This window comes from Dermacentor variabilis, chromosome 8 (assembly GCF_050947875.1).
Source record: "Dermacentor variabilis isolate Ectoservices chromosome 8, ASM5094787v1, whole genome shotgun sequence".
NCBI lineage: Eukaryota > Metazoa > Arthropoda > Arachnida > Ixodida > Ixodidae > Dermacentor > Dermacentor variabilis.
The window spans coordinates 28,899,117-28,914,086 of NC_134575.1; the positions used below are offsets into that span (position 1 = coordinate 28,899,117).

Here is a 14,970-nt window from a genome sequence, read left to right on the forward strand (position 1 = left end):
ATACTGGTGCCGCCGTTTCTGTTCTTCGGAGTGATCTGTGTCCCCGGCTCCGTAAAGTAAAAACGCCTTATCTTGGACCTATTTTGCGCGGTGCTAATAATGCATTCATTCACCCTGACGGACAGTGTACTGCTCGTGTTCTCATCGACGGCATACGCCACCACATCGAGTTTATCATCCTTCCAACGTGTATCCATGAACTTATACTTGGTTGGGACTTCCTACATTCTGCTTCAGCCGTCATTTCCTGTAGAGAGGAAGTTGTCCAGATCACGGATACAGAGTTTGAACCTGTTGCGGACTCATCACTTTCATGCGTGAACTTGGCCATCGCTGCAGACTACGTTCTGCGTCCTGGTCACGAAGACGTTGTAGCCGTAACATCCCCTCAGATCGCCGACGGAGATGCCCTAGTCGCCCCTTCTTCCCGCTGTACTACTCGCGGAATTCTCATTGCCACCTGTCTCGTCCGGTTTTCACGCGGCCGCGCCCTTCTGTCTGCTTGCAACACGACCCCAGATCCTGTGATGCTGCCCAAAGGGATGACTGTGGCAACCCTCGCCGACACTCAACCTATCTCTCTAGTCACGCTTTGCCCTTCTTCATCGCCAGCACCAACCTTAGGTTTGGATGATTCTTTCCCTCCTCCAGCCGTTCTTGGTTCTGACCTAACAGCCGCGCAGTCCGAAGCCTTAATGGTGGTCTTGGCAAAACACAAAGCCTGTTTCGATAGCTGTTCCCCTGTGTTGAGCCAAACTCCTGCGGCTACACACCGCATTGAAACCGATGGTTCCGCTATAATACGACGACGCCCCTATCGTGTATCGCCGTCCGAACGAAAGGTCATTGAACAACAGGTCGCTGACATGCTTGCGCGGAAGATAATACGACCTTCATCTAGCCCATGGGCGTCTCCCGTGGTCCTGGTAAAGAAAAAAGATGGCTCAGTTCGCTTTTGCGTGGATTATCGAGCGCTCAATAAGATCACACGCAAGGACGTATATCCAATACCTAGAATTGACGACGCTTTGGACACACTACAAGGGGCGGAGTATTTCTCCAGCCTTGATCTTCGATCAGGATATTGGCAAATTCCGATGAACGAGACTGACAAAGAAAAGACCGCATTCGCTACACCGGATGGCCTTTATGAATTTAACGTGATGCCTTTTGGCCTTTGTAATGCTCCTGCCACATTTGAGCGCATGATAGACAACGTACTTCGTGGTCTAAAATGGAAGACATGCCTCTGTTATCTGGACGATATTGTCATCTTTTCGTCTGACTTCAGCCAACATCTTCATCGATTAGACGAAGTTCTCAAGTGCCTTGCGAATGCTGGTCTCCAGATCAATACAAAGAAATGCAAATTTGCAAGCAAAACAATAAAAGTGTTGGGTCACGTCGTCTCAAAAGATGGCATCCAGCCTGACCCCGAAAAGATTAGTGCCGTTCTTCAGTTTCCTCGCCCCCAGCAACAGAAAGATCTACGTAGTTTCCTCGGCTTGGCGTCATATTTTCGTAGGTTTATACGCAACTTCGCAGCAATAGCAGCTCCTCTACACAAGCTGCTGGTTACCGGTGCCTCTTTCACGTGGACTAGCGACTGCGAGTCGGCTTTTCAAGCTCTTAAGCGGCATCTTACTTCTGGACCAGTGCTTCGCCACTTCGATAATCGTGCCCCCACCATACTCCATACTGACGCAAGCGCACAAGGTATTGGCGCAGTACTTCTGCAACGCAATACAGCATCTAAAGAGCAAGTCATAGCATATGCCAGCCGAACACTTTCTCCAGCGGAGCAGAACTACACCATTACAGAGCAAGAGTGCCTGGCTATCGTTTGGTCGATTCAGAAATTTCGCCCATACCTTTACGGCCGCCACTTCACCATCGTCACCGACCATCATGCTCTGTGTTGGCTGTCATCAATGAAAAACATGTCAGGACGCTTAGGCCGCTGGATACTCCGCTTGCAGGAATATGACTTCACTATAACGTACAAGTCTGGAAAACACCATCATGATGCAAACGCATTGTCTCGCTGCCCACTCTCACTCTCTCCAGGTAACGCGCCGTCGTCTTCCCAACCACGTCGTTCCGATGCTCCGCCTGCCTCTCACCAACTCTCGATAACGCCCCTGGACCAAGTTACGCTTTCATCACGCTCTGATTTCGTCTCGCTTCAGCGGGCCGACTCCTACTGTCGAGCTCTCATGGATCGCCTTAGTGGGTTCGCCGAACCACCCAACAGCCGCTTGCGACGCCAACTTCGACAATTCCGCCTTCAAGGTGGCGTGCTACACCGCTACGTTTACCACCCAACAGGTCACCGGTGGGTCCCAGTTCTACCTCGCTGCCTTCGTTTGCGGGTATTAGAGGCACTTCACGACGATGTATCGGCTGGCCACTTAGGCTTCCACAAGACTTACGACCGCATAAAGACCCGCTGCTTCTGGCCTGGCCTATCCTCAACGGTGGCCAAATACATTGCCTCTTGTGCGTCATGTCAGCACCGCAAACGCTCGACATCCCCTCCTGCCGGTTTACTACAACCTCTCCCTTGCCCAGACGCACCTTTTGAATTTGTTGGCATTGATTTATATGGTCCCTTGCCGTTGACACCCTCCGGTCACCGTTGGATTGGCACTTCGGTCGACCATTTAACAAGATATGCCGAGACTGCCCCTCTGCGATCCGGCACCGCTTCTGAGGTCGCCGACTTTTTCTTGCGCGCCATCGTCTTGCGCCATGGGGCTCCTCGCGTTCTTCTCAGTGACCGTGGCAAGGCGTTCATTTCACAAGTTCTCGAGGAAGTTCTTCGAGCCACTAATACCGTCCACAAATCTACTTCTACTTGTCATCCGCAAACCAATGGCCTTACTGAGCGCTTCCACCGTACGCTGTCTGACATGATTTCCATGTACATCCGTCCTGACCACACTGACTGGGATAAAATTCTTCCTTTTGTGACATTCGCATATAATACTGCTATTCAACGGACTACCGGCTACAGCCCTTTCTTCCTTGTGTATGGACGATCTCCTTCCACCATATTCGACAGAGAACTATTTTTCGCACCTTCTTCGCCTAACGCGTCGCTTCCAGAAGATTTTGCTGCCCGAGTTGCACATTGCCGTCAAATCGCCCGGAAAAGCACAGAAGCTACCCAAGCTGAGCGCAAGCGTTACTGCGACAACAAACGCCCTGACCTACGTTTTCACCCTGGAGACCAAGTCCTGCTTTGTACTCCACTCCGCACCCCAGGCCTCTGTGAGAAGTTCCTTCCACGCTACATTGGCCCATACACCGTTGTGCAGCAAACATCTGCAGTGAACTATCTCGTCCGCCCAGTACACTCCGTCACTGACCGGCGCCGCCGGAATGCCGAAATTGTTCACGTCTCGCGGATGAAGCCCTTCACTCCCCGTTTAGATAATCTCTAATCTGCGGCCAGGCTGGCCGCTTCCATGACGGGGGGAAGTTAGTGTAAGCACTATTAACGTACTTCGTCGTTTTCATTTGTACATAGCCATCATCATCTTCCCTGTTCTTCGTCTTCTTCGCGCGTGAGCTGGGGCGTTGCCTTTTGTGGAATAAACAGCGCTCGACAACTTGCTCGTTCTCGGTATTATAATATATATATATATATATATATATATATATATATGTATATATATATATATATATATATATATATATATATATATATATATAACGTAACAAACTTCCCACACATCTTTTTTTTTACACTTGGACAATCCTCAAGCTCCTAAACTTAAAAAAAAAAACTTGACATTATCCGCTGTGTTCACATCCGTTACTTTACTTGTGCAAAGTAGATTCATGTGTATGTGTTTACAAGGAAGGCGTTAGCTCGGGGACTCCTTTCTAAATACATTGTAAAGGAGAAATTGTTTCCTCGGCAATATCTGCACTAAATTTGATGACGTTTTTTGCATGTAAAACAAAAAGTTATAATCTAGGCATTGTTGTTAGTGAATTGGTGATTGAGGCCGTCAAAATTTTATGCAGGAATTGCTGAAAATCACACATTTTCAGCAATAGAAACTACCTATAAAGTTTACAGCTCTGCAATATGTTACGAAAAAATATCACAATTCTGTATATTGCATACCATACAATCATCATCATCATCAGCTTATTTTATATCCACGGCAGGACGAAGCCCTCTCAAAGTGATCTCAAATTACCCCTCTCATGCGCCAACCGATTCCAAGTAGCGCCCACGAATTTCCCAACTTCGTCGCCCCGCCTAGTCTTCTGCGGTTCTCTACTCCACTTTCTCTTGGTACCCATTCTGTAACCCTAATTGTCCAACGTCTATCTGTCCTGTGCATTACATAACCTGCCCAGCGAATACCTGATTGATGACATGGATGTTATCCATTAAAGAGTATCCCTTCCTTAAACCTGCCTGTTCCTTGGTTAACTAAAGTCTAATGTTGCCCTTAGTCTATTGTAGATTATCTTGATGAATATTATATATAATGCTGGGAGTAAGCTAATGGGCCTATTTTTCTATTCTTTAACGTCTCCCTTTTGTCGATTAGTATAGTGTTTGCATTCTTCCAGTCTCCTGGGACCTTTGCAGTCTATAGACACTTCATATTGAGAGCCTCCAGTTTTGCAGCCATTATGTCTCCTCCATCTTTGACTAAATCGACAGTTAGTCCATCTTCTCCTGCCGTTTTTCCTCGTTTGATGTCTTGCAAGGCCTTTCTGAGCTCATCGCTAGGTATAGGAGGAGCTTCTGTATCTTGTTCATTACTGTTTGTAATTGAGGTATCCTGACTCCTCTGGGTACTGTACAAGTCAGTATAGAATTCTTCCGCTGCATTTACTATATCTTCAAGATAGCTGATGATGTTACCCTGTTTATCTCTCAGTGCATACACCTTGGTTTGTCCTATACCAAGTTTCCTTTGCCAAGTTTCCTTGCTCTTTCTCCCATTATAATTTACAATATCAGTTATTTTCGCTTTGTTGAGCAGTTTTGACAGTTCCGCGAATTCTATGTTATCTCTTGGGTTCGACACCTTCACTTTTTGTTGTTTCTTTACTAGGCCCTTTGTTACATGGGAGAGCTTGCCTACTGGTTGCCTTCGTGCCTTGCCTCCTACTTCAATTGCTGCCTCTGAAGCCAGCCTAGTTGCGGTTTCATTCATTACCTCCAAGTCAGCTTCATCTCTCTGTTCTAAGGCTTCACATTTGTTTGCCTGAATTTGTCTGCTTTTACCTTTACTTCCTCTAAGTTGACGTGTTTCTCTTGACCTATTTTACTCTTTCTCTGTACAAATTGAGGTGAATCGTAGCCCTCACTAGCCTATGATAACTGCACTTTATCCTACCTATCACTTCTACATCCTGCACTATGCTGGGATCGGCAGAAAGTACGAAATCAATTTCATTTCCTGTTTACTATTAGGGCTTTTTCAGGTCCACTCTCTGTTGCTACGCTTCCTGAAAAAGGTGTTCATTATTCGCAGCTTATTCCTTTCTGCGAATTCTACCAGCACCTATCCTCTAGCGTTCCTAGAATCGACGCCGTAGCTGCCAATTGCTTGTTCACTAGCCTGCTTGTTCCCCACTCTTGCATCGAAGTCACGCATTACTACAGTATACTGTGTTTGTACTTTTCTCATCGCAAATTCAACATCTTCATAAAACAAATCTACTTTATCGTCATCGTGACTGGATGTCGCAACGTAGGCTTGTACTACCTTTGATCGATATCTCTTATTAAGTTTGATAACGACTACTGCTACCCTCTCATTAACGCTGTAGAATTCATCAACGTTGACTGCTACGTCCTTATGGACTATGAATCCCACACCGTATTGCTTCTTATTTGGGGACCTCTAGAGCAGAGGACATGGCCGTTAGTCAGCACTGTATAAACCTCACCAGTTCTTCTAATCTGCCTTAAGCCAATTCTATCCCAAACAATATCTGGCACTCAGAATGACAAAGCCTTTCGCGCAATTAAAGAAAACAGGGACGTGAGATAGACACAAGATAGCGCCGTCCTGTGTCTCTGTCACGTCCCTGTTTTTTTTTTAATTGTGCTAGAGGCTTTGCCATCATGAGTAAACCGTACCAACTAGCCCAAGAATGAGCCTTGTCGAATTGTTCAACTGTTAAAGGTTGCCAGGGTCAATTTCCATTCGGACACAGTTGATGTATTATACATGGCTTTCAAATAAACCACTAAGATTCGAATAGAACCATTGCAAAACCCATGTAAATAATCTAAAATATTCACATAAAATATAAATGTCATAAATGAGAAACATAGCCATAGCATCAAGCCAATATTTGCCCACATTCATTTTTCCGTAAAACAATATCCGACTGGAATTCCCTGCCTCATGACTCACCTCTCCTTTCTTCAACTTCTTGAGAGCCTGTATATAAGTATCTATATGTATGGTTAGAAATGATGATTACTTAATAACTGTGCATAGCGTGCTTTTTTGTCTATGTACCTGTGTCTGGGGCACGTACTCTCACAAATTGTATTTGCTTTGTAACCTTGTTTAGTTTTGATATTATATTTTCTGGATGTAAATTGTATCTTCACCATCGTTGCTGATCCTAAGGCATAGTGCTTACTAACAAATGTGTGTACCCTCTCCTGCTTGGACCGATCCGGTCTGCAGTATATTGTAAATAAATAAATAAATAAATAAATAAATAAAATTTGCCCGCTTTGAATGTTTACGGGGTCCAGTTTACAGAATTGCGATATCTGTTCTTGGGGCAGAGCCTGCTTTCAGCAGCATTGCATGACAATGAAGCTTGAATGAGATGCTGCTTTTTTTGAAAAACAATGCTCCATTTTTTCTTCTTTTCTTTCAGCTCACTGCGTATTTGTTTTGTTTGAAGTGGTGGTGGCCGCCGTGCACTCCCTCTTTTATGTCACAACAATGGTCTTCTTCTATATTTAAGTAAGTAACTTCAGATTTATACTTGTGGAAATGAATAATTAATTAGTATAACCACAATGCCAAACATGACCATATGCTAAGCATAAGCTAACTTAGTTGTAGTACAGTGTGGTGCACTTTGTTTCTAATAGCTAATCAGCTTTACGGCTGTTTTCAATGTTGTTTAATAAATCGCGTGAAGTGAACTAGAACCTCGTTATCACAGAACAGGATGATGAAATAATGGATATAACGAAATAAATGAAATTACTTTTAAAGAAGTCATGGAGATCCATGTATTTAACACCACGTTTTAACGGAGTGAAACTGCTCTGCCGATGGACATAACCAACCACATTCGTCTCCGGAATCACCCCAAAAATACCCGACCGTGTTACCCCATGTATACATCGCTATCTGCTGGCTTCGCTTTTAATGGCAAATTCATTGATTAGGCTCATTGGCATGCCATCCAATCTGGCTGCTGTGCAGATTGGTATTTTCTGCTCAGGCTCCATACTGCGTTGTGCAGGTGCAGTTCCTCTTCTGCGTCATTCAGCCTACAGGGTTCGCCTGTAGTGGATATAGAAATGCCAGCCGGAGCGTTCATTCAAGCGTACAGTCGCGTTAATAAATTTGGAGACCATGCGAGCCCATGGCTGTGTGCATGCGCGCACCGTCTGGCGGCTTGGTGCCTGCTGTCGAGGGTATCGCAGTGCGCATGCGCGTCCATCCTATCTCGCTGGCCTGCTCGCTCGCTCGCTGCGAACCCGCAAGCGCACCGTTAACAGGAATTAACAGCTAATAACAGGAAAAAAAATGCAGAATAAAAGGACTTCACAACACAGCATTTCGTACAAAGTAATGCAGTCTAACATAGCAATTGTTTGGGATGGTGTACTTCACATAATGATGTATACGACATAGCGCTGTGTGAGTTTTTTGTGATTCTGAGCTTTTTTGTATATTGATTACATAACTGCGTACCATGACTGAGTAGTTTACGGTCTTCGGAGTGAACTAGCCGACGAGCTGTGCGAAATCTAGGATGCTTTTGAACGAGCTGAAAGGACTGAGACACAATATACGGGAACTCGAATCTATAAACAAGGACTTACGACCTGAAAGCTTACGCGTACACTGGAAGAGGTGGAACAGCACTAGCGATCTAACAAACCGGGACATCAAAGGCGTTCCTCTTCAGTAAATAAGCGTGAAAACAAAAAAAAATTTGGCAGCTTGTTAAAGTTACAAATACTGACGTTTGCCACGAGGTCTCCACTTCCCTAAGCATGACGAGATGATGCCCCTCTCACCTGCTCTCCGGCAAACGACAGAACATTTGACGCTACCGTAGAGCTAGTTCATTTTAGTTGTATTAAGAAAAATGTTCTACTGCCCTATTGTACGCTGTCGGTTATCGACGGGCGTACTATCTTATGGACGATAAATTGCTCCAATGAACCCACAATAGTACCGGAGGTCCGAAAGTTGCAGCTATTGGTGAACATCAAGTATTGGCGCTCGCCATCCTCGCAGAAGGCCCAATGCCAAGGATGTGCTACGGACCCTTCCATGATGGCTGTCACAAACAAAAAGCTCAGTACTAACCATGGCGTCAGGAACTGGCAAATATTCTACGAAAGCACTTCCCAGTGTTCGACGTTTCTCAGCAAGAGGCTCAGCCACTCTGTTGCGGGCCACTCTCGGTGTGGAGAGGGTAAAATCCCTTGATAATTTGAAAGTAGCGACACTCTTTGAACTCTGCCGCCGCCGCGCGACCTCCTCGCCTCCTCCTCGCCCCTTGTGCGTTCCCCCGCGGCAACCAGTTTTGCCCCCGTTTTTCTGCACGACGACTGGTCTCCCTGCCGTTGCCCTTGGAAACGCGCGGATCTTGAGTTTTGCTTGTGTTTTTCTCTTCGTTCGCGCCATTTTCCTCCTCAGCACGGCTGGCTCGGCGCTTTAGCTCGGTGTAGCGAACGTTGTACGCGGTGTTTCCTGCTCTATGCGCTAGCGCTTAGCCAGGCTGTCGCGCATATGACTGCAGCAAGAAGCCTGAAGATGGTTATGCCGTTTTTATGATACCACAAGGAAAGCGTGACGGCTTGCGCAGGAAGCAGTGCCTGCATGACATTGGCCGAAAGAACTATGTTCCCACAAACAACAGCGTTGTTTGCGAGCTCAGGCGTCTTTATTATAGCTCGTAGCAAAGCATCCCGTAATGCTGCATATTTTTTTTTTCATTTTTCCGGCTTGCTCACCAGCGTTTTTGTTGCTGTTGTCCTCAGTATGCTTAATATTCCGGGGCTGCTCCATCCCCTCGCACGTCGCGAACTGTTGTTATTCAGTCGGAAGGGCAGATTATAGATTCTGCTTTGCGCCCTGAAAAAATTAGTGGCAAGTATACCCGTGGTATTGCAGGTAATGAGCGTTAGCTAGTCAACATTGAGTTTTTTGTAAGTTTTAAGGCGAAAGCCCTTAGATCGCTATGTTTATAGGTCGCGTTGTAAACTGGAAGTATCACGTGACCCAAGGAAGTCCAGAGGTGACCCAAAGCATGTCCATCCATGTATAAGAGAATGATTACCCAAGTTAATTTATGAATCATTAGTGATTGACATAAGGTGGATTAGGGAGGATTAAGGTTGATTAGAGTGTATTAAAGAAGATTAAGGTGGATTAGAGTGCACTAAGAAGGATTAGGGTGGATTATGGTGCATGAACAATGATTAGGGTGGATTAAGGTGGATAAAGGGAGATTAAGGTCGACTAATGCGGATTAAGGTGAATTATGGTTGATAAAGGAGGATTAAGACCGATTAGGATGGATTAGGTTAGATTAAGGCGGATTAGGGACCATGGAGGCGGATTAGGTTTGATAGAGGTGGATTACGGTGTATTAAGGTAGATCGGCACTATTAAGCCGGAATAAGTTCGATTAAGGTGGTTGGGTCAGCTTGAAAATCAGGGGTGGCCCAATTGAAATTTGGGATTGGGTCAACTTGAAGTTTAAGGCTGGGCGAAATGAAAATAGGGCGTGGCCAGTTGGCCACGCCCTATTGAAAAATGCCAAGTGCCAAATTGAAATTTGGGGGTGGGCCTAGGTAATGTTTGGGGGTGGGCTAATTAAAATTTGGGGGCCTGTTTGTGACGGCAGATAAGAAAACACCAGTGGTGTTTCTGCAGCCTTACAGCGCAAAGTACAATGGAAGATCTGAAACCAGCGATTTTTATTTTTAATTTGCGGGTTGGTCATCTCGGCTGGTTATCACTTCAACACAAGGGCACCAGCTGGCACACGATAATTGGCATATTATTGTTTTGCTAATTTCAGTGTAGCGAGGTGTCTGCGAACGGAGAATTCGGTCGACCACATCGCTTTACGTTGTGTCCATCTGGCCTCCTCCTCATTTTTAGCTTCCATCGCGAGAGCGGACAGAGAAAGGAAGATTTCTTCACAATCAGCCCCCGTAGGATTCCACCCCTCGTAACTGCTGCAATTTGCATTCAGTGGCTGGGCATGCTAACCACATCGCGTACCTACATTTCAAATGCAACAAATTTAAACGTTTTTGCGTTTTACATGTATTTGAATAGGCGGCGTGCCCAGGCGGAGAATTCGCACCGAGGTCGTGGGATCTCGCATCGCATCGGCCGGAGCGGAGAAGCGGCGCTGCATTGACCGTCGTCGAGCAGGTACGCTAAAAGGTACGCTAAAAGGAGTATAAGCTACATTGTATTAAGCTCGGTCGTGTTTAACTAAACGAGAAATACAGCGTAAAGGAACAAAAATCCGCGTAGCGTGCCGTCACTCCCCTCACGCAGTACATGCAGACCATCAAGTTTTATATCAAATGCTGTATTTTTTTTCAAAGTTGCACCGTGATCGCCGCGCGTTTCGAACTTGTCCTTCCGCACCTTGTCCTTCCGCCACTTGTCCCGTTTCGACGCGCATCACGCGAAGCAGCGCCCGTCATGGATCCCCAGCAGCGTCTTCGTCGGCACCTCGAAGTCTGAGTCAGCCGACGCCTTCAAGATGGACCAGAAAAAACTGGACAGCTATGCTATGCTCGGAGGATGCCGGGCCATGTTCTCCAACAGCGTCGCTCGACTTCCAGCATCGCTCGACTTCCACGGTAAGCAGTGTGCAGTTTCCACTGACTGATTCGTTGGCTGTGCAGACAGGCTCTGCAGGCAGGATGGCTGCGCAAGTAGGCACGCTGGGCAGGCGGGCTGCATATGTAGGCAGTATGGTCGGGTAAGCAGGCTGCGCAGGTAGGAAGTCAGGCTGGCAGGCTGAGCACGCAGGCTGCACATGCAGGCAGGGTGGTCAGGCAGGCAGAGTGGTCAGGAAGGCTGCGTAGGTAGGCAGTCAGGCTGAGCAGGCAGCCATGTTGTGCAGGCTGGATGCACATGTAGGCAGGCTGCGCAGGTAGGCAGTCAGGATGGTCGGGTAGGCAGGCTAGTCAGGCAGGCTGCGCACGTAGGAAGTCAGGCAATCAGGCTGAGCAGGCAGGCATGCTGTGCAGGAAGGCTGCACATGCAGGCAAGATGGTAAGGAAGGCAGGCTGCGCAGGTAGGAAGTCAGGCTGAGCAGGCAGCCATGTTCAGGCTGGCTGCAGATGTAGGCAAGCTGGTCAGGCAGGCTGTGTAGGTAGGCTGAGCTGGCATGCTGTGCAGGCAGGCTGCACATGTAGGAAGGCTGGTGAGGTAGGCAGGCAGGCTGAGCAGGCATGCTGTGCACGCAGGCTGCACACATACGCAGGATGAGCAGGTTGGTCAGGTCAGCAGGCTGGCCAGGGAGGCTCCGCATGTAGGCAGGCAGCGCAGCTTGGTAGTCAGACCGTCAGGCTGAGCAGGCAGATAGGCTGCACATGTTGGCAGGATGATCAGGTAGGCAGGCTGGTCAGGCAGGCTTCGCATGTGGCAGGCAGCGCAGGTAGATAGTCAGGCCTTCAGATTGAGCAGGCAGGTATGCTGTGCAGGCAGGCTACACATGTTTGCAGGATGGTCAAGTAGGCAGGCTGGTCAGGCAGGCTGCACAGGTAGGAAGTCAAGCTGAGCAGGCAGGCATTCTGTGCAGGCAGGCTGCACATGTAGGCAGGATAGTCAGGTAGGCAGGCTGGTCAGGCTGGCTACACATGTAGGCAGTCAGTCAGTAAAGCTGAGCAGGCAGGCTGCACATGTATACAGGTTGTGCAGGCAGGCTGCGCGTGTAGGCAGGCTGCGCAGGTACGCGGTCAAGCGGAGCAGGCAGACATGCTGTGCAGGCAGGCTGCACATGTAGCCAAGATGGTCAGGTAGGCAGGTTGGTCAGGCAGCCTGCGCATGTAGGCAGGCAGCGCATCAGGGTAGTCAGACCGTCAGGCTGAGCAGGCAGACAGGTTGCATATGTTGGAGGGATGATTAAGTAGGCAGACTGGTCAGGCAGGCTGCGCATGCGGTAGGCAAGCGCAGGTAGATAGGTAGGCAAGCGCAGGCCGTCAGACTGAGCAGGCAGGTATGCTGTGCAGGCAGGCTACACATGTTGGCAGGATGGTCAAGTAGGCAGGCTAGTCAGGCAGGCTGCACATGAGTACAGATTGTTCAGGCAGGCTGCACGTGTAGGCAGGCTGCGCAGGCAGACATGCTGTGCAGGCAGGCTGCACATGTAGGCAGGATGGTCAGGCAGGCTACGCATGTAGGCAGTCAGTCAGTAAAGCTGAACAGGCAGGCTGCACATGTATACAGGTTGTTCAGGCAGGCTGCGCGTGTAGGCTGGCTGCGCAGGTAGGTAGTCCAGCGGAGCAGGCAGGCATGCTGTGCAGGCAGGCTGCACAGGTAGGCAGTGCTCTGCCCGACGCATGCCACGGTGTGCTTCGCCGGTTGAGCATTTGCATGAGTGGGTGACTGTAAGCATGTGTGGAAGCGACTTATGAACGCGAGTGTGTGTTTGGCGAGTGCAAATGGATGTGAGCAGGAACGTGAGTGATTGGATGCCGACATTGATTGATTGATTGAAAACATCTTTATTTGTAGGATATTCGTAGAACTCGTGGGTGGGCCGCCTATTCCGGTAGCCCACTGGTTACTACCGCTGCGCTGGCCCTCCCCACCAGCCAGTGCTGACGGTCAGGATCATCGCTGAGCAGAATAGCCTCCCACTGCTCTTTTGAGGGATTTGGAATGGGGTCAACTATGGGATTAAATTGGCAAGCCCACACCATGTGGTAGAGGTTAGCTACCTCTCCACAGTGTGGGCATTGCGGGGAGTATAGTGTAGGGTACCACTGGTGTAACTTAGCTGGCGTTGGGTATGTATTAGTTTGTAGTCTCCTAAGAGTGTTCTCTTCCAACTTATCGAGGGATTTATGTGGTGTTGGGTACTCCTTCCTGGCTGTTCTGTACGGTGCGATATTGTCAGCATACACTGCTAAAGCAGTTAGGTCCCAGCACTCTTCACGGTCATCAGGGGGAGACGCCTGGTATAGAAGAGCTCGGGCATGCCTGTGAGCGGCTTCGTTTCCTCCTGGTAGTTTCCCGGTCCAGGTGACCGGGAAACCAGATGACTGAGGCTTGGCTGGGTGGATGCTTAGTCAGCAATGACAACCCTGACCTGTGAATTAATCCATTATTGAAGTTGCGACAGGCGTACTGGGAGTCAGTGAGCACATCGGCGTTGGGGTTAGATGCTACAGCTAATGCAATAGCTGCTTCCTCTGCGTGAGTGGGGTTGGATGTTTTCATCGAGGCGCAATTCACCATCAGTCCTGAAGGCGTTGAGACCACAATAGTCATCACGCCATTCTTTGGGTAAACACGAGTGTGAGTGAGCACGTTGCTGAGGCAGTGTGAAAGAGCATCGACTTTTACTACCGCACCATGTTCATCACAAACACCTTATAGTATATTACAGCCGTTTCGGGGTTCTGACGCAGACCGCGCATTGCAGATTGCGGTCTGGCCACGCCGATGCAATCCACCGTCAAGTTAAAAACCTGTTTTGGAATTTATCCTAACACGTTTGCCGTTAAAACAAAGCAGATACAGGAATCAAACTCGCAAGTGAGTGCACAAATTAGGTCGTGAGTGACGTGCATGACTAAGAAGAGTACCACCCCAGGCGGGAATCAGACCCGCGACCTCATGGAACGCTGTGACCACAGAGCAACCGCGGTGGTGCCTTGCAAACAAGGCCTCTCATGAATCGCCGTCAGCATCGTTGGTTCTATGTTCACCGCAGGTCGGAGGCCTCTCCCAGGGAATTAATGTACCAATTACCCAAGGCCCTGCACATTAAATTACTCTAAGGCAAACTTAACCCTCGTCTAGTAGATAGGCAGGGTTATATGGTGTCTAACTGGAGACGTTGGAGTAGCACGGCTCCGGCTTCTGCACTTCACCTTTATGCAAAATATAAATTTTGTTTGAAAGAATGAGTAAAATAAAACTTTAAACATTACTATATATGGCTGATAAAGAGTACGCTTTAGCATGCGCAAGATTTAATTTCCCCTCTTTCAGTGCGCGTTCTGTTTTAGTCTGACAGACCACTGATTATCTGCTCTTCCCATTTTTCATGACCAGCCGTTTCCAACCCACCCCATATCAACATGCTCGACAATAATGAGTGTCTACCAGAGTTCCTTTGACTAACGTTTAAAAAAAGTTGCTGAAGGATTCTGGTGTCACATAAACATCCTTTTTAAAAAGTTTGCGCGGTATCACGAGGACAATGCAGAGAAAAGACACGGACGAGCACTCACTCACAACTGATGTTTATTCCAAGCTTATACACAAAAAATATGCAAATCGAATTTTCAATTACGTTAGCATGCGTCTTGTAATTGAGAAATTGAAGCCGAGGAGTTGAAGCCATCGCTATTTATAGCAGGAATCCTCTATCACCACTTTCGAAACATCCGCCCCCTGAGTTTTCAAAAGTATGCCTAATGTTCCAGTTAAGATTGTGTGGAACTTCTCATGAAAAAAAAAAATCGCTTCAATTTAAAAGCTTCACACCAGGGGCCACGACACTGAC

General features: G+C 47.8%; 1 protein-coding gene across 1 annotated transcript in view; it reads left to right on the forward strand.

The window, feature by feature from the left end:
• Positions 1 to 12,242: 12,242 nt before the first annotated feature.
• LOC142591344 (uncharacterized) overlaps positions 12,243 to 14,970 on the forward strand; it is a 44,415-nt gene continuing 41,687 nt past the window's right edge. Inside the window, exon 1 of the mRNA XM_075703669.1 lies at positions 12,243 to 12,250. Coding sequence (XP_075559784.1) covers positions 12,243 to 12,250 — 8 coding nt within the window. The remainder of the gene's footprint in view (positions 12,251 to 14,970) is intronic.